This window comes from Gasterosteus aculeatus, chromosome 15 (assembly GCF_964276395.1).
Source record: "Gasterosteus aculeatus chromosome 15, fGasAcu3.hap1.1, whole genome shotgun sequence".
NCBI lineage: Eukaryota > Metazoa > Chordata > Actinopteri > Perciformes > Gasterosteidae > Gasterosteus > Gasterosteus aculeatus.
The window spans coordinates 11513346-11533838 of record NC_135703.1 but is presented as its reverse complement, the minus strand read 5'-3'; the positions used below and the strand labels follow the sequence as shown (position 1 = coordinate 11533838).

The 20493-nt window shown below is 45.2% G+C and overlaps 1 protein-coding gene across 2 annotated transcripts in view; it reads right to left on the bottom strand.

The window, feature by feature from the left end:
* LOC120833150 (glutamate receptor ionotropic, NMDA 3B) overlaps window positions 1–20493 on the bottom strand; it is a 62888-nt gene that overhangs the window by 25913 nt on the left and 16482 nt on the right. For both annotated transcript variants that reach the window (XM_040200023.2, XM_040200024.2), the window contains exon 2: window positions 4991–5691. In XM_040200023.2, coding sequence (XP_040055957.2) covers window positions 4991–5691 — 701 coding nt within the window. The remainder of the gene's footprint in view (window positions 1–4990; window positions 5692–20493) is intronic.

The following is a 20493-nucleotide window of genomic DNA, read 5'->3' as shown; positions in this document are numbered from 1 at the left end:
ATGCTACCACACATAACGATACAACATGCTACCACACATAACGATACAACATGCCACCGCACATAACGATACAACATGCCACCACACATAACGATACAACATGCTACCACACATAACGATACAACATGCCACCACACATAACGATACAACATGCCACCACACATAACGATACAACATGCTACCGCACATAACGATACAATATGCTACCACACATAACGATACAACATGCTACCACACATAACGATACAACATGCCACCACACATAACGATACAACATGCTACCACACATAACGATACAACATGCTACCACACATAACAATACAACATGCTACCACACATAACGATACAACATGCTACCACACATAACGATACAACATGCTACCACACATAACGATACAACATGCCACCGCACATAACGATACAACATGCCACCACTATAACGATACAACATGCTACCACACATAACGATACAACATGCCACCGCACATAACGATACAACATGCCACCACTATAACGATACAACATGCTACCACACATAACAATACAACATGCTACCACACATAACGATACAACATGCTACCACACATAACGATACAACATGCTACCACACATAACAATACAACATGCTACCACACATAACGATACAACATGCTACCACACATAACGATACAACATGCTACCACACATAACAATACAACATGCTACCACACATAACGATACAACATGCTACCACACATAACGATACAACATGCTACCACACATAACAATACATCATGCTACCACACATAACGATACAACATGCTACCACACATAACGATACAACATGCTACCACACATAACAATACAACATGCTACCACACATAACGATACAACATGACACCACAGAAGAAAGAGGGTAATGAACAGATTCTGATCTTTACTCTTTCTTGACATCACAATTTACAGCACAATATCAATTCACAAACGCATTCCATGCACAGTAACTAAGGAGCTGATTACAAATGCCTGTGATTCAAAAGTCATTCCCATTCCGTTCCACGTTAACTTATGTTTCCTCATCAGCAGCTCCCTCTGTCTCTGTGACCATAAAGCGGAAGTGCAAGGCTCGTCTTGAGCTGGAATTACTAATGGTAATAGTGCGGCTGAATCATCATATCCCAATGACAGCAGATTCATCAAGCCAACCTACTCCAGACTCATATACAATAATGTAATGGCTGCGGCTGGCCACAAAAAAAAAAACAACCACCTAGGCTTCACTTCTCTTACGCCAGCACAGAGGTGCGCAGCCCCTTTTCTCGCGGTTTGCGACACTTCTGGACTCGAGCCCAGAGAAAGGAGTATGAGACTGTGCTGACATAAGGGCAGGGGCGTGAAAAGCAACGCACACTTCCGAGCAGCGCCGCCTTCTTGTCGTGGCCTCGGTTGTGTGGCTTCGCGCCAGATGCTACATTTAAAAAACAAAAGGAAGAAAAAAGTCTGTCGACGTCAAGGCGGCAATGACGAGTGAGCCAAGTGGTGTCAGAGAGGCATGTTTTCCCCTCACTAACACCTGGCCCCAGTTTACACACACTGAAAGTAAGCGTCTGAAGAATGGCCGGTAAACGATGACTCTATGAGAGAGTCTCAGGCGCGTGTCTCACTTCCTTATCGCAAGATCTTCTTTACTTTGGTGGGAAGTTAATTCCCTCTATCTTTGTCGTTGTGTTTGGGAAGAGATGCAGTGTCCTTGTTTCAATAGTTTTAATCTCTTTATGGGAGATGGGATCAGCGTGGCAGCTGTTTCGGGTGAGATGGCACCGACTGGCAGATCTCACGGTGATTACAACTATCCTCCTTCAATCCAACATCTCACTGCCTTTCTCCCTTTGCCTCGAACCTCACATCCACAGTTACTTCTTCCTTTCCTTTGACTTTATTCCTACTTCCCTTTGGTTACTTCCTCTGTCTTTCATCTGTTTGTCTTTGACTACATGCGCATCCAACGTATTTTTAGGAATAAGCACCACGGGATTTTTCTTTTTTACTCCGGACGTTTGGAAAAACAACATCTGAAGTGGCTAGTTTCTCAAATCCTTACTGATTTCCTTTTACTCATTGGTCCGCTGCTTGAAGTCCGTAAGAAATTCAGCTTTAGCTCTTGTTCTCCCTCACACCTTCTTCTCTTTCTTATATCTCCAGCCAGCCCCTCTCCCTCCCCGTCTTCCTCGCTCTGTCCCCTGGGCATTGAGCTGTTAATTGCCTTTTCCATGTGGAAGTCTCTTACTTCCTTCAGCTTTGTTAGGGCTCTCTGGAGCAATGGCATGTGTGCTTGTTGCAGTGGAGCGATAAGAATCAGGGAGCACACTCGAGGGCGTGGAGTCTAACTGGACTGGCATGAAAAGTGCGATAGAACAACCTGTTTTATCTGTCTCTCACAGGTCAGAAGCAAAGGTCACTCATACTATATTATCGAGGACTCCTTTATAAATAGTCTATTCTGGTGGTCTAGACTGTCCTAATTGCCCTCCGCAGACAGATTGTGACTTTCCCTGGTGTCCTGATGAAGTTTTTGTCAGTTTCAAAACACAACTTTTTGATTTCTTTATTGTACAGCCACGATCGGCGGTGTGAGTCTGTACTGGTGGATCAGAGTGGTTTTGGTAAAGACAGCAATGTCACATGGTCATGATGACAATGTTAACATTCAGATTCAGGTAAATATTTCCCATGGTTATCATCTTAGTTTAGCGTGGTATATGCATATGTATATGTATAAGTAGCCCGAAATATCAAGTGTATTTGCGGTTTGAGGTATTTGGTCATAAACCAAAGCATTGGACACATTTCATTCTCTAAATGAAATGATTACCAACAATATTATTGTTCATCAAGTGTGGTACATAAATATGAAACAACCCGCGGCCTTGGTTTTTATAAAAACAGTAAAAGTCAACCTCATGTTGGTACGAAATAAGTACAAAAGCTTCATCCTCTGGGGACCTGAACGTGAAATCAAAAAAACTCCAAATTTCATGTCATTTAGCAGACGCTTTTATCCAAAGCGACTTACATTACACTTTAAACCCATGGCTTTTTCACATATTTGCCTGGGGAGCAACTAGGGGTTAGGTGTCTTGCTCAGGTCCATTTCAACTGGAGACATGGGGCAGCTGGGACTCAAACCATCAACCTTGCAGTTCCCGGCACACCCGCTCTACCCCCTGCGCCGCGACGACCAATCTAAAAGTTCATATACTCCAGTTTGAACCAAAGGTGCGGACCAGCGGTGCTATACGTTAAAATTCACTGCAAGTGTGGCTAAGAAGGAGACATTTAAATCACATCAAACCTAATTAACCTTTTTCAACTCTGGCAATCAATATTCAATAATAATGCTTTGTAATAATGTAACACCCAATTCTCTCGTTTAAGCCCCTGGCCGTCCAATGCCAAATTGTTCTGGCATCCAAGTGCTTAACTTAACTGCAGAAGGAGGAGAGCTGTGAGACCCGTCTAGTGAGTGTGTGGGTGGTGCTGATGATCACTCTCAGTTGGCAGGCACCGTGTGTGTCAATATTTTCCTGCGGGCCCCGCTGAAGCCTCAAATCCTTCTCCCACCAGGGCCACATGAACACATCACTTGGAAACATGCTGTCTTCAATAACATATCCACGGCACCCGGCAGAGCAGAGACACTTGACTCCGTGGTGAGATTATGGCGTGGGATTTCCGCGCGTCACTCACCACCTTGCCACATTAAAAGGGGTTGTAATGTATGCGCGTGTAAGGTGTTTTTTCTCTTTCCCGTGCACAAAGGTGAGGATTATTTTTTTCCCGCTTTAAGTGAAAACATTAGTGTTTTACGATATTCTTTTTACTTTTTTTTTTTTTACTGCGTGTGTGTGCGCGCGTTATCGCACGCCGCACCTTGACAGAACCCGTGAAAGCTGTCAGAGGCCCATTTGAAAGCTGCGGGGATATTGGAGCAGCAGCAACAGCGAGGAGGAGCAGACAGAACTCCCCGGTGTCAGTCTGCGAATCTGTATGCGGCGAAGACCTCTCCCCCCACCTCGAGTCTGACAGCGCCATTCAGGAGGAGCCACCCCCGCGGTGCAGAGGACAGACAAGGGCAGCAGCCGGAGCGTACGCTACCACAAGTGGGACCTGGCAAACTCCCCGCGGAAATGCCAAAGTGTCGGTCAGAAAGCTAACGAGCTTGTCACGCATTTAGTGGTGTGACCTGGGAAATTTAATTGCAGTATGTCGTTGTTCTTCCACATATCGTTTGGTGATTTAAGCGTGTTGACTTTTGGAACCGCGGCTGAGCATTTTTGAATGACCGGTTGGCCCGTTGGTTACAGGGGTTGCAGAGGGTAATTGTGGCCCACTCCTCACCACCACCGCTACTAATCCTATCTCGCCTGAGGCTATATACTACATTTTTTGAAGAGTAATAAGTTTCCCCATCGTCCGCTCTGCAGAGGTTTTCTGAAAGAATCTCCACCACCTGCAGGGAACTGCTCTTGAAATGACCTTTAGCAAAGTGACATGCAATTAATAATAGTTTTGCGTGAATTTGTCTTTACAGATTAGTTAACCTTACCTGCACAAAGACATTTTAAATATATGCTCTGACAAAGAAAACTAAAAGGGTGAGTGGCCTATACATGGCAACGGGGACAGTCTCCATAAGCGTAAATATGATTATATTTTGATTATAGTGAAGGTAGAAATCTCAAGCAAGCTTTGAGTGGAAGCTCGTTTGTCTCCCAGGTCCACGAGGTTTGTCAGCCCAGTTTGCTATCACTAACAGCCACTGCTGGCTCATCGGGCATTAAGCTCTTGCAGATCCTGCATTATACAAATGAGCGCGGGTCCCGCTGTCTCTTCACAGCTCCATTATCTAAATCTAAGCTGCATAGATACTGCTTCAGGTAAACAGTACCATTGTGTTTCTTCCCTTCTCGTTTTGATCTCGTGTGTGTATCACGTGCATGTGTGCATTTACCTGGACAGATATTGTCCTGACGAGGGCATCTCACGTCTGTTTGGTTTGTCGTAACAATTCACCATGTTCTGAATCAGCGCCAGGTCCGGCCTCACCATGGTTGCCGCAGTCACTGCACGGCCGATGAGCTGCAGAGAATCCCGGATGTAGAAGCTGATCGGCTTGCGGCCCACCTCCCCGTAGGCTAACAGTCCGAGGGGACCTCCCAGGGTGTGGAGCGAATCCGGAGACAAGGGGTATCCCATGATCCATTGCAGCGCTGGTAGTGATGGAGCGAGCCGCTGTGCTGCCCGCAAGACCGCGGAGAGACACTCGGGGTCGGATCCCAGGAGGAGCACAGAGGAGACGGGAGCAGTGGAGCGCAGGAAACGAGCGGAGAGGATATTCAGAGCCTCCTCTTCCCTGTGTTCCTCCTTCTTCTCCTTCCTGCTCTCCCCTCCTCTGTCCCCGCCCCCGGAGACCAGGGTCAGGTTGATGATGTCCCACAAATGCCAGTTAGAACCGCTGTCTGCCTGCAGGTGAGACAGCAACCCTTCCCCCCCTTCCTCCCACCCGGGGCAGATTACAGCAGCTCCCGCCAAGTTGTTTTCGCCCCGGCTCCCACGGTCCCGGTCCCCTTCTCCCCCCTGCAGGACCGCCAGAAGCAAGCTGCCCAGGGTGGACGGAGGCACGCGGGCTGACATCTGCAGGTGGAATCGGTTCTATCAAAGAGACAAAGAAGTTGAAAGAAAACCATGAGAGAGAGGTTTGAAACTTAGTGTGTGTGTGTGTGTGTGTGCGTTTTTGTGTGTTTGTGTGTGGAGGGGGAAATGATTGAGGAGTAAACAGAAGGCACGGAGAGGAAAGGGACAAGAACAAAACAGAGATTAATAGATACAGCCAAACCCCGACACCTCCAGGCTATAGAACGTAAAATCACATTAAAAGCAGCTTTTATGAGCGCCCGAGTGCTGCGAGAAAACAAAACGACTGTTGCTGCGGTGATTCATCACCACACTGATCAAAAACAATCAGGGACATTCGTTCATTATCTCTCAGTCTGAAAGAGAAGAGCCACACTGATACGAACAAGGAGTCAATGATTCGCATCTAATCTGCAACATCGCAGTTGACTTGGCAAGACAACAGTAGCATCCACAGTTCCATCCAGAAGCGCGCGTTTCCAAACCCCACTGAAAACACTGGCTTGTTTCATACTGTTCCAAAATGGATAACACTGTTGTCCTTGAATGCAGCGCACAGATGGACCTTCCCCCTGCTTCCTTTGGGGCTTCTATCCATTTTTCATCCCATCAGAGCTGCAGGCAAGGTTGAGGGGGAGAGGGGGGGGGGGGGGGGGTGCCGCCTTTCTACAGAGAGCCCAAAGTTCAGCGTAACGTGAATCAAGATGTGCAGCAACCTCATTGAACGGAGGTGACACACAAAGCTGATGTGTGTGTGCACACTACGCACACACACACACACACACACACACACACACACACATCAAAAAGAATGCTGAAACAACAATTCATCAAATCTATGCATATACTGTAAATCCATGCAGTGTCTTTGGAGAAACATCTTGAATACCCACTCACACACACACACACACACACACACACACACACACACACACACACGTGTGTCTGTAGATGAGATATCTAAACCAAAACCGCGTGCGTTCATTCAAATGGAAATATCCCACCCGGGAGTACAAAGTAAACGGAAGGACCCTCTGCTGAAAATCCTTGAGTCCCCTGAGAGGGTAAAAAAAAATATTTAACTGAAGTCTGCAAAGACACGGCTGAATTAATGCAGCCTATGTATTTATGCCCCTGGGAGAGGCTAGGAGTGTGTTTGAAAGTAGGCCTTTCTGTTTGAACTCAATGGGGGGGGCAGAAAGGCAGCGCTGGTGGTGGTTGTTGGTGAGGCGGAAGCTGGTGGCGGCGACAAATAGAGATAGCGAGGAGGCGCCCGTTACAGGTGTGAGCCTTATTTAGAATACTAGTGCCACGGATGGGACTGACATCCTGCATATTTTTGTCAAAATATCCCGATAGCCCACAATGTGACAATAAAAAATCAAAACAGAGCCTCAAGGCAGCTGGAGGAATTAGCATGTAAAACTATATCGGCCCTTATACTCTGTTGTGCAGAGTAAGATCCATCAATGCAATCTATCCTCTGAAGACCAATGTAAGGCCAAATATCCAAGTACAGATATGTTATGTCTCTGAATAAAGAATGCATAAAAATTGGAGATCAGATCGTGTTAATGTATCAATGATCATCTACTGTACATCCCAGGGTGGTGTCCGCTGTTTTCACCAGCCTTATTTCATTGTGTCTCTTGCACTCACCGTAACTGTGAACTTTTAAAGGGATTCTCTTACAATTGCATTTGCATTTGAGGCGTTTAGCCGCGCCTCTTATCCGGCGCGGCTCACAATGAGCACAGCGGTTACATTGTGCGATGGAATTACTTCAAGGGTGGCGACGTGAGGACAATAATAAGAAGCATTATAGAAGTTGTATTTGTACTCGCGGCTGTTAGAAGTGGAAGCAAATTAGAGTGAACGCAGGAGGAAGATGTGGGAGCCCTGATGTGATTCTGGAGAGATGAGGTGATTTTTGTAAAGGCATATGTTCCAGAACATAAGAGGCGGCGTGTCCTGAAGTACTTTTGGGGGAGGAAGGACTTTTTCAGAATTTCTGTGTGCAATCAAACGTGAAAAGCACCAAAGTGGCCGCAATGAAAACAACAAAACCACTGGAGTTATTGCCTATTACAACTGCAGTCCCTTCGTAACTGCATCTGATGCTTTGGAACAATTCATTTCAATGATGAAGTAGAGTAATAATGTTCCTTTAAATGAGGCCACTTGCATTGCCAGGCATGCCAATGCTGGTGCTTTGGCAAAGTGTTTAGGCAACTGATAAACCCTTAACACTCTCCCATCAATACAGCCCATCTTTTTGTATTTTTTGTCTTAACAGACGCTTAAAAGGGTGTAATTTGCAGGATTTGGTGCTATCTAGTTAAGAGGATACAGATTTGCAACCTTTGCGCCAAGCAATTTGGTGAACAGCGGGAAAACTCAAAAAGAAGAAAGGCTCAATGTAGAGCCAGGGTTTGGTGCTTCAGTCCTGGGCTTCGGTTGAAACACTTAAATAAACCTATAAAGCTTAACTAACAACTCTAAATGTCAGTGGATTGTGCACTTTATAATATTATATTCAATTTCTGCAAAACCCTTTTTTCAATTCATGTCTAAATTCTAGACAATGCCCCTTTCAGATGATCATCTGAAGATGTGTATTACGGACCAATAACAGTGGATATGACAGAGTGTTTATTTCCCTGCAGTCATTACGTTTACCTTTTTAACATACTCACACTTTACGTTATTCATGCTGTTTGCCAGCCATTCTACAAACAGACTGAAATCCTTTCTAATGAAACAATGGCAGAATCCTACATGTAGCGTCCTTAAGTATTTCAGTTTAAAAAGAATGAACAATGAACTCTGTGCCAGTCATCACTCCAGCTTAATCCAGCATGTCTTAAGGAACAACATGGCAGCTTCGGAGTTTATCCCTGTGACACACTGGAAAAAAATGCATTTGTGTGTAATGTTTTCATATTTGTCTGCATACTTGGGGGAATGTATTTCAGATCTTGAGGTCCGCTGAGGCTGTCTGCATAAATTGGGTGTTTGTTATTGACATTCTGTGTTTTCACCTATAGTTCGGGGTCAGGACCAACTTTCCGCTAACAATTAGTTTTTCATTCAAAATCAAATTTTGCATTTCTTAGCAGACCTTACCCACTCCAGTTATGTTCTCTTGAGAAATGCTAGCCATATTATTTTTTTTACTTTTTAGGATGTCACAGTCTAGACGAGATAAAGGGCAGTCGGGCTGTCTGGAACTGGAAAGTATTACTATTGGCATTTTCTATAACACAGAAGCGTGTCTCTTTCCAGTGTTCAGGGACTATCTGGACACAAAGAGGCTGTCTAAATCCAGTGTTCCTGCTCAGGTCAATCCGGACCCACTCTGTTCTTTTACACAGGTCTTTTTCAGGCTTGGTTAGGAATGTAACTGAAGTTTTCTCCGAGCACTGAGACATTTTCAACCCATAAAGACCTCTAGTATGCATCACTGTGTGTATTTTAGTTTGAATGCTCTTATCTGTTTTTTTTCTCCTCTCAGGTAAAAGCTCTATCCGTAGGCACGGGTTTATAAAAGACTCTGAACTAAGGATGCATGATAAGCACAGCTTAAAGGACTGTCAGCATTACTCCGCTATGAAATATAAAATCCATACCTCTCCTCACACATCTGCAAATTAGGAGCCTTGAACTGAACCTCTGCCTCTGCTAAACAAATCCTGAGCGCTGTTTGATGTTCCGGCCCGGGAAGATTTTCAGGTCTTCAAATAATCTGCGTGTGTGCATGTACGTACACGCACCGAAGGTCCCACGCACAACACACCAAACAGGCACACGTGCAGTAGGCACCGGTGCGAGCACACGCAACTACAGTACAAAACCAACATGGTGTGCATACTCAAACATGAACCCAGAGGGATCCGTGAGCAATGTGGAGTAAGCAAACCGTCAGGAGTGCGTTGAATCAGAACAGGAGGGAGCAGCTCCCAGTTTCTAAGCTCATTCCTTATTTAGGCCTCCATGAGAAAAAGCAGCAACACTTGGAAGGCGTGCAACCGAATGAACTATGCCAAAAAAAAAAAAATAGATTTCCCCCTACAAAGAAGGGGACACGGTGAAAACAACAGCACCTGCGGTTTCAGAGCCTAAAAAGAAAGAGGTTGGATGTGTGTGTTTGTGTTGGAATGTTTCGTAAGCTAAGGAGGCTAAAATGTAAGCTGAAAAACTGTGTATCTCGCCTCGGCTGCAGGGTAGGGAGCTCCTCTACTTGACTCATTGCCAAAGCCCCACGTGGCCCCTGTCAGGCTTAGTATTGCGCTCGTGAATCGTTTTGCTTCGAGCAAAGCATCCGTGGAGACGACGAGGGCCTCACGGTTACATCCGACACCTCCTATTCAGTCCAGAAACAAAGCTCGTGGTCAGGGCAGCACTCCAAATAAGAACACTTCACTGAACACGCATTAATATTTCACCAGGTGAGTTGCTTGCGTGTTGGGAGGATGGAGGGCGAGATAAGAAGAAACACAGATGGGAAGGAGATCGGTATGTGAATGGGAATATATGTTTCAGATGAAAGCCGGGAGAGAAATTGATAGGTGGTTTAATATCCGTATTTGTGGAAGGGGGCAAAAGGGGTTGGTTTGCATCTGAATGGAGCCGGGAGGAGCAACGGAGACAGCGATGGCAGCGGGCTTGTTTCTTGTGGAAGACGGAGAAAGATTTCCTCAGCGGGGTGCAAATCTTGTATTTCAAACACCTGAGATGAAAACTGAGCCGCTCGTAACCTGAATGTCAGACTGAAATGTCACAACAGATGTGGGCGCGCATGCATGCTCGAAATGATCTAAATCCAGCCTGAGCAATTGGATTTAACCTGCAGAGTAAAACTGGCTTCTGTCAAAAGGAGTAAAACATGCAAAACTCATGCGTCATGAATAAAGAACCTGTTGAACGTGCCAATTCAAAATAAACAGCTTTGATTGAATAAGGCCGGCCACAGTTGTTTGCATAGTTAACGAAAGCATCAGTGAGCAGCGCTCTTTAGCTGACCAGACGGCGGCTAACCAAGCTGTTCGCCGTGCGCTGTGTAATTGTATGCAAATGGCATTGTTTAATTTTCTCCCAATTTCCTCACGTCTCCTGGCGCTATGTGTAATATGGGTGACTTTAATCTTACTCAGCTCGCCTCCAGGACTGCTGGAGCCGAGCTTTGTGGGAGAAAGAGGCTGCTGCCGTCAGACACATGTGCAGCAAAGACACGGAAAACACACGCGCACACACACACACACACACACACCAAACCACCAAAAAAAAAAAAACACAGGGGCGGGAAAATTACATTTGCGTGCTCACACATGCATGGGAGTACGCCACACACTCACACATGCGGGCAAAACACAACTGTGGAGCAATCAGCCACTTAACACTGCAAATGACTGTGGTTATCTAAGCATAACAGCATGTTGGCTCAGAGAAACAGAGTGATAAGTAGTAAGATACACACCATTAGGCGCACACCACAGGACTGGCCACGGATTGAAAGAGGGGCTGAATCTTGTCTCACTGTTAACAGTTGATGGAGATGGAGCCGTGACTCTGCCTTTGTCACCGCTATATCACAAATGCAAATACCTTGACTCCATCCAATTCCGCCCAATGTCTCCAAATCGGGTGATCGAGTGAGCAGGAGATGATGGAGCACGATGAAACGGTGAAGCGCACATGGGCTTATGTTTGATTACAGGGGAATCGTATTTTCTGGGGTTAGGATGCTCGGGGGCTGTGAAAATTTGGCGACTGACGGAGGTACGGGTGTGTGGAGTCCATTAAACATAAGGACTGTGTTAGTCTCCCTGGTGGTGTGGTGGGTCGGGAGGGGTGAGGGGGGGAGGGTAGTTGTACAGTGACATCGTAAAAACACCATTGTACTCCTGAGCGATTGTGGGAAAAGTCATAAAAGACCTGACGGGCGACGTCTCCTCTTTTCCCCCGGGCCCTGAGTTTATGGGGACCATTCCGAACGGGGGAGAAAAACCCGAGAGAAAATAGGATTTGCTCATTTCATACAACCGTAACGATGCGTTTGTGTAGTTGTGTGAGTACAAACGACCGTTTGTGTGATGTGTGCGTATCCAAAGTATTTGACCGCCCGTGAGCACGAGAGCGTCTTCAATAGCGTCTGTGTGTGCGTGCGTGTGTGTAAATCGGACTTCCTGTGATTTACAAACCATCTGATGGAATATTGTTCTCAGCATGGCGTCACAATGATTTGAATGATCAAGACCCAGCGCACAGCGCCTGCAGCAATGCAAGCAACTACCCGACAGAGGGAAACACATAACGGCACACACACAAAACCGTGCACGCATCTAAAGACACACTTTGCACATTATGAGGAGGTATTTGTCCTACAATTTCAAGTCAAAATGAAGTACATGCATATCAAAGCTTTGCACCCTCCGTAGTGCAGAGAAGTCACCCAGTGCAGAGTGATCCCTTCCATCATCAGTTGACTTCTGATTTAATGAGCCCCTGCGGGGTTGCGAACGCCCTGATGTTATCAATAATAATGCGATGGAGGAAACAGCAGGGGGGATTGAATGTGCTGTTCTGGACTGGTTAGTCAGGTCTCTAGTCAGCCCATGTTAGTGCTGAGCGCACCGCTAGCAGCGGCGAAGGCTGTCATCTCGGCTAGCTGCATCGGCACCTCTTTTGTCAGGAGCGCCTTTGATCCCCTCAGTTGCAGAGATAGAGGCCCATTGCAGGAATGTGCTGAATGGATTCATGTATCATCCTCCCCCCTACAAACAGCCTCTGGCCCCCCCCTCGCTATTTATGACCACAATAGCTGCCGTTATTTATTAAAGAGACCGATTGTTATCCTTTCTCAATAGAATATGTTGTTTTCTCTGCCGGAGAGAATAATATTTGTCCTTTTGGTGTGGCCCCGTGTGTGATATGAGGCGGCGTACTGAATGTGATGGTGATCGATTCCTGTGTTGAACAGTGGAGAGAGCTACAGCGGACGACTAATCTGAGTTATGATTGCCGCTGTAATCGCATTTTCTCCCCCGACTCATCCATCCAGTCCAGAGTAGCACATACATAGCGTATTCTGATTATGTCGCACATCTGTCAAGTACGAATGCAGCACGACGGGGCGGCGGCGTGTGTCTGTTCTCCTCTTGAGCACCATCCGCTGGTTTTCCATCACCGCGATTTTCTGGTTCATAACTCTCCCTCCCTTCCCGCAATCCTGTTTTTTATTCCTCCCTCGCTGACCGGCTAACCTGTTAACCTGCTGGAGGTGGCGTTGAGCATTTGCAGCAATCATGCCATCACGTCGGAGGTAGAACAAGCGGTTTCGCGTGGCGCACAGGCCTTCGGGGTAGAAAATGGCCTCTTGCTGGGTTGTAATTCGAGCAGCAGGCAGCTGCACCAATGAGACGGCAACATTACTTAGTTACCGAGAGAGTGATACCAACCGTTCCCTCAGTCGAGATGCAGAATGGCGTGATGTCATTAACGGGCATCCCGCGGGGGGCATAGAAACAGAAACAACTTCTGGGGAGGGGGGGGGGACGCATTTGTTCACAACACCCCAGCGGTAAAAGCACGCCATGCCAGTAATGAGGTGTCTAGAGCTTTTGGCCCTCGGTGTGTGGCTGAGTACGTGTGATATTCCTTCATCTTGTGTGTGTGTGTGTGTGTGATTTTGTGTTTGTGTTTTAGTGAGCGCGTCCCCTCAGACGTGTGACCGAAACAACTTCATAATGGAAAAGATCTCTTTGCTCCGGTGGTGTTGAATACCGAATCTCAGTACAGACTTCCCAGGAGTCAAATAACACAGCGAGGGAGATGGAAGTCATTTAGGGCCAGTGCGTTTGTGCGAGGAGTGTGCGTTGAGTCAAGTGTGTGTGGGTGGGACAGGGGATATTTGGGTTTAAAGATGGATGGGCTTGCTGTGAGTAAATGACCTGCCTTGATTCAGCTTGATATCAGCTGAGCTCTCCACCCAGACTCCCCGATACCCACTTTCATCCGTCTCTATAAGGAAGAGATGACGGAGAGATGGAGGGGCAGGCCGAGGGAGACTGAAGAGATGGAAATGCACAGCAGAGAGTGAACGATTTCAAGTGCAAGAGCGAGCAAAAAAAGGGGCTAATTAGAGACATGGGAGAAAAAAGATTTGGGGACAAGGGCGACAGAGACAGAAGAAGTGAACAAAAAGACCATTAGACTCCGATCTGAATCTGGGGTAATATGTATGACAAACGGCACACTGTCCACGGCAGAAGTGCCTCTCTAATATGGATGTGACTGCCAGTCGATTGGGGGCCATTTGGGGTGAGTTGATTTGGGGCAGAGATGAACGTGATGTTTGGCCTCGGCCCAATTCTGGTGGGGATATGGGCAGAATATGTAAAAATGAAGAGTTTCATTGCAAAGTGGCGTAGTTAAAAAAAGAATGATGGCTGCCATCAACGCGAGGCACATTTCAGATTAGTACCATCATGGACATGAGTCATCTGAATACCTTTTAGCAAATTGTTTTGTATACTAGATGAATATACAGTATTTTACAGGGGATGAAATGCTGCAGTAAAATGTCCTTGTGGTCTACAGTTACCGTATCCACCCAATCCCATGTCCTGTGTTCCACCCGCCAGCGGGAGAATTGCTTTGAGATTTGTGATTTGTTATCAGTATCAACTTTTTTGGTAAAAGCTTTGCTGAAATGGTTGAGAAAGTAATTTTAAGACAATTTAAAAGTCATGATTTACGTCTTAGAAAAGGGAGCAGAAGGGCACAGTGCAGCATGCTGCTTACATCTATATCTAAGATGCCACAGAAGGAACTTTAAAAGGAAATCACAGCTCATTACAACCTGCGTTTTATTTTGACCCTTTGCCTTCGACACTTGTCAATCATAGCAAAGCATCAGCCAGATGTGGCCATGATCTGATAACTATCAGATTGGGAAGTGATTAGACGAAGGAGTTCCCTTCCAAAAGTTATATTTCTAAGTAAATGCCTTAGCTAACAATTGCAGAGTACATTAGGAGATCATTAACTAAGGTTAGCACTTACTGCGCTAGCTACTGAAGGCATATGAATGTAAACAATACAATTCGAAAAAGTGCAGCATTTGCTTTTGATGGTTAATAAAGATGAGGCAAGATCTCCTTTTCAGTTAATCGTGTGTAATCTGCGGCTGTCATAACCTCTGTCTGCCAAATAAACTGTGCTCATGTTGTTCCAACTAATACCTTTAAAGAGAGGACTACTTGTAGATTCTGCTGCATTACTAATTTAAGATATGTACATAATTTTATATTTAAACCTTTATGAATACATAACGCATGCTCTTTTACTGCAACACACTAGTTGGTACAGTCATACGTTCACACACAGCCTGCACAGTTTATCCTAATACTTTTAGAGCAATAAGTGCCTTGCCCAAGGACAGTAAATTGGACATTTATAAGAGTCAGGAAAGTGTAAATTCACAGCATCATATTGATTCAAACATTGACCTTGGCTGCGAGCTGGTCTGTAAGCTAGTGGATTATGATTATGCATGCCTCACACACTATGTTCTTCATCACAGCCCAAACGGCAAAACATAAACAAAAGCAGCACAGCTGTCAAATGCAGATTTTAAAATGCTGTAAATGCCTCTCAGGAGGAGAGAATTTTGTACAGTTCCCCTTCCTCTGGTAATAGTGAACATTCAGATTCTTGCAGGTTGCTTGATAATTTATCCAAACAAAGGCAAGAGTGCAGTTTCTCAGGGTCAGACGGGCGTAGAATAGGATATTAAATAAACCTTGTGATGCTTTTAAGGAGCAATTTTATACCCAATGTTGCCTGTAATGAAAAAGTCAACCAAATGCCAGATAATCGGATAACTAAAGTACAAAATTTCCATTTTTTGCAGTCTTTGTGTGCATTTATCCTCCTTCCTGTCAAGAGCAGAGCAGTGAATCCCCGCCTACTCATGTGCAGTTCTTCCCGTAAGTCACACCGGATTTGTGCACCATCTAAATGCATAAATGGCAAATGTATCTGATGTGTTCAACAGGATAATACGCAGTTGCCTTACTCACTTAAGGAACCCATTAAATAAACAAGGATGTGTCTTCCAGGGCTTAAGTGGTGTACTTAACATACTCTTGGGGGATGATACCAACTTTAATTTAAAAACAAGTAATATTGCAAGAACTTTGCACTTAACATAACCCCTGAGCCCTTTTTCCTTGTAAATACCCTGTTAATCATTTTGATGACTCATCCTCCATGTAGAGGTCTAATCGTATGCAGCCTCTCCCCTCAGACATAACCTTTAAGCAGACTTAAAGCGGGTTGCATGCATGGGTTTTGACAGAAACATACAATTGTTTAGTTGCCATTGATAACACCAGAATATATAAACACATACACGTGCACATACACCCACGGGGAAACTGCCTGTAAGTGAAAGTGTGTAAAATGTGTTCTCACATACAGCCCTGTTCATTGGCCCTTATGGATAAAGACCACTATGGAGGCTCTTTGCAAAAATGAGCTGTGGACCCGTTTGGATCCACAGGTACGCAGGGAAAGACTCTCCTCCGAAGCAAAACGTCAGCCAGTTGTGTAGACAAATGCCCCGAAACGAAATATGTGTTTGCGTTCAAGTGACAGGACGTCTACATACAGGGGCCTCAAACCCGGTGCCATGTGCTGTTTTCTAGTGAACAAACACACGTTTAATGCTTATATTGAATGTCAGATCACAAAAAAGTACCAAAGTACTCCTGGTTCTACCTGGTTTGTGTCATTCTTTGGAAATTTATCCAGGCACAAATATATTTAGAAAAATCGCCAATGTAATCATACTGTATTAGCATAATCAATAAAAGGTACTGAAATTAGATTTCCACATTAAGGCATCCTATTAAAGAGAAAGATTAAGGAGCTGCTTTCTTTTTATAATGTTGTTTAGTAGTGCAAATTTGTCATCAGTGAAATTGCAAAAAAAACTTTTTAATCCACAAATTGTTTCCTGGGGCATTGGAGACCCTGGAGCTTTTAGCCAATACGCATATTTTCACATTACATTTTGTACAGTACAGTTTCCTTTGCAGTTTCTTTTTTACTGCAATGTGGTTCTGGAAGGCTCTGTTGCGTTGGATGCACAGTCCAGAAAACACAAAATGTTCTGGCAGAATCTACGTGATTGTAAGCCAACAGGAATTTAGGGCCACCATTTATTTACAAATGTCATCACAATACCATTGTTGGGCATCTGGCCTCTTCTCTTTGGGCTGTAAAGAACATACGTCTCTAATCTGGCTCACTGCTACCTCAGTGTCAGTGTTAATTGTGCATCAAATAAATGGGGCATATCTCTGCACTAGGTCCTAATCACTTATCTGCCATTAGTGCTTCTAGCCAGGGGGTATAATTGGAGCAGTTCACAGTCGTGGAAAAATACTTTTGAGGTTGGCATCAACAAAAGGGGAAAGTGTGTCCCACTTATAGCGAAGCAACCACTGTAAACTCAGATCAAAATATAGGGATTAGATGTCAATAAACGTAAGTGACTATAACGTGGGTGAATCAATGTCTATCTATGATGTTTGTGTGGCTGTATGAAGACTATTTGCAAGCGTGTGTGATTCTGCGCGGGCGTTTACACTGAAAGTCACATATCTAGAAGCCAGCCAGCGATAAGACCCAGACTCTCCTCGGAGCCAGACAGCCGCCCCCGTCTAGACGAAACCCGGTGATCACTTCAGCACGGCCGCTCCAAGCCCGAGAGCAGCGAAAGAAAAGGGAAAACAGAGAAAGTTATAATCCTACTGTAAAGGCCATCTCAGGGTTTAACACTCCACAAAGTCACCTCCAATTTAGATTTATAAGAAAGATTGCATGCGTCAGATTTTCCTAAGTAGTGGGAGTTTTTGGAGCCAAACCTAATTTCCTTAGTTGGCAAACACCTCCTGTGTGATCATTCAATTAGGAGGGAGCAGATGCGAGTATGATTTGTGTGTGTACGTGCGTGTGCTGCGCAAAGGTCAGCGGAGCTACTGTGGTTTGAGCTGATAGTTGACCCCTTTATGTTCGAACTCAATGAAAGCAATATTCACTGATCTGTGTCTGTAACAACCCACAATTCTCCTCTCACGCACGCCCTGTGCAGCTGCATTACAGTTTCTATTAATATGAAGAGCCGCAATGCAAGCATTGATTGATGTTGATTGAAACATGTAAAGGGCATCAAAGAGCAATGAGAGCTGGCTTGTGAGCCAATACACAGACACACATACACACAGACACACACACACACACACACACACACACACACACACACACAATGTAGATTGTCTCCACTGTGAGTATATATTTGTGCGTCAGTTTGTGTGCATCCCGTTCAACTCAGCGCGCCCGATAGTAACACATCATTGACAAGATATCAAAGATAATGATGTCGAGATTAATGACCTCTTTTGATTAATGCTTAATGTTGAATTAACTCAACTTTAGCTCTTCCACTTGTCAGAGGTTCCCCTGCATAGCAAACAGGCTTCCCGCGCAGTGTCTCAGGTACAGCTAAGGCCTGAGTGTGCATGCCGGTGAGGAAGTGGGACAGATCAATTTCATATTAATCTCCGGGGATGATATTTGGGGCAATGAATAATTAATGTTACCCATATAACATGAAGAATGTGTGAGTGAGCGAAGGTTTTAGACTGCGCAGTCAGTGTGTGTGTGTGTTTGTATTTGCAGTCTTCTTCCTAAAAACATGTCTCTCCTCCTCATGTTGCACATGTGGGTGTGTGCAGCAAGCACCGAAACGTCTAATTTGATGCATATAAAATAAAAGTGTGAGCACTTCCGAGTGTGCAACTCCACATGCCAGAGCAGGGGAGCTTATGCCAACACTGTGTGTAGCGTGCATGAGCATGCGTGAGTGCATATTATTTCGGCGATTATACGCTCCGCTTTCTATCTTCGACATTTCTTTGAAGCTTAGGTTGGTGTACAAGACAAAGTAACCATGAAATTGACACCCAATCCGGTTGGCCGGTCCGCATCCACATCCAGACGCAGCTCTTAAACAGTCCTAGGCACAGAATAAGAGCCTTTCTAGTAATAATTTATCAATAAAAATGCTCTGAATTTAAATGTTACTAAATTTCGTAGCCGAGATCTGAAAGCCAACAGTGTCTTACATTGGTTGCGCCCCCCCCCCCCCCCCCCCCACACTCCATCTCCTCAGCCTTCCTTCTCCCAGCTGGCACACCCTGCGCCTGTCTGATAACATAAATTCACGCAAATGTGAAATCCTCCCTGTGTCTGATGTGTGAATCTCTCACTCAATTCCCAGCCATGCTTTTTCTTCTTCTTCTTCATCTTCTTCTTCTTCCTTCACCGACCCCACCTGACATTTGCATGGCGGCTGCTCCAAGCGAACACGTGCTTCGTGCCATCGGGAGGTTGTGTGTGTGTGTGTGTGTGTGTGTATGCGGCTGTGAGGGAAGAAATCAATGTCCCTGTAGGTGTGTTCATGTTTAGGAAAGACCAAAGGAGGAGGGAGTGTCATTGGCAGATACACATGCGTCTCGGAGGTAAGTGGGGGCTTTGAAGGGGTGTGTAGCATTTGGGAGTAGTTTTAATATCAGATTTGGCATCTGAAAGATGAGAGAGCGGGGGGAAAAAAGTGCATGTGTGTGCGTGACTGTGTTTAAAACTACAGCCATAAGAGAGATGATGGTGAATGATCTTTTGAAAGTTCGCCATGAGATGAAATGACATTTACGGATCAGAACTTCACACATCTTCCATTCTTGAACATCAGGCAGACTGTCCTCTCCGTGGGATCAATCCAGCACTTAAGCTGGAGCCCTGAGCTTGGAAGAAAAAACAAAAACAGGCAGATGGAAATGATGCGCTGGAGCGAGAGTAATTTTGTTCCCCCCAAGAAGAGATTTCTTTACTTTTAAGTTTATTTTCCTTTTCTCCTATGAGTTTTTTCAGGGAATATCAACCAGCCAAGGACATTCAGAGTTTGGCTCATTCACACCAGTCCTCTTGCATCCACTACTTTGCTTCGTAAGACCCTTATCAATGCCCCTCCCATATCCCCCCCCAGCAGCAACCATGAAACCCAAACCAGCCTCTCTGACGTGTTGGCTATGCAACCGCTTCTTTAGAGGAGCAATCACATAGGGGTTCAATGGTAGAAGGACTGACACGGGACCTTTCTCAAGAGGGTGAAGAAAGGTTTGGAATGAAATATGAGAACACCGCCCCTGCTTCGTTTTCCGTTCGGGCCAAAACATGGAGCGATGGGAGAGCTTAACCCGGCATTTTCAGCTTGAGAGGAGGGGTGACCATCGTGCTCGTTACCGACTGTGTGCGTGATTCTACACATGAGAATCAAGAAAGAGGAAAAGCATAACAGACAAACGGCCTTTCAAAAGCCGAGACTTCTCTTCTCCCCCTCTTTATTTTGTACAATAACTTGTGGTTTTTAAACAAAAGGTGTGGATTTATAATCGGCCTACTAGTCTCTGTCATAACTTGTCGTTCATGAATCTTAAAATCGCATACTTTTAATTGGATTTTACTACACGCAAGGTGGATGCTCTGTGCTACGCCCCCGCTAGCAGCTCTGTACCTGTGGTGCTTTGAGCTAAATGGTATAATCAGCAGGTATAATGTGTCTATAATGTGTCCGCGGTGTCTACGTTTAACATTTGCAAATAATTAAAGCCGAGGCTGAAGGGAATGTAATTAGTATTTGGCAGGAAACCAAACTTGGGCAAATTTAACATGTTATGTTAATTTGTTCGTATC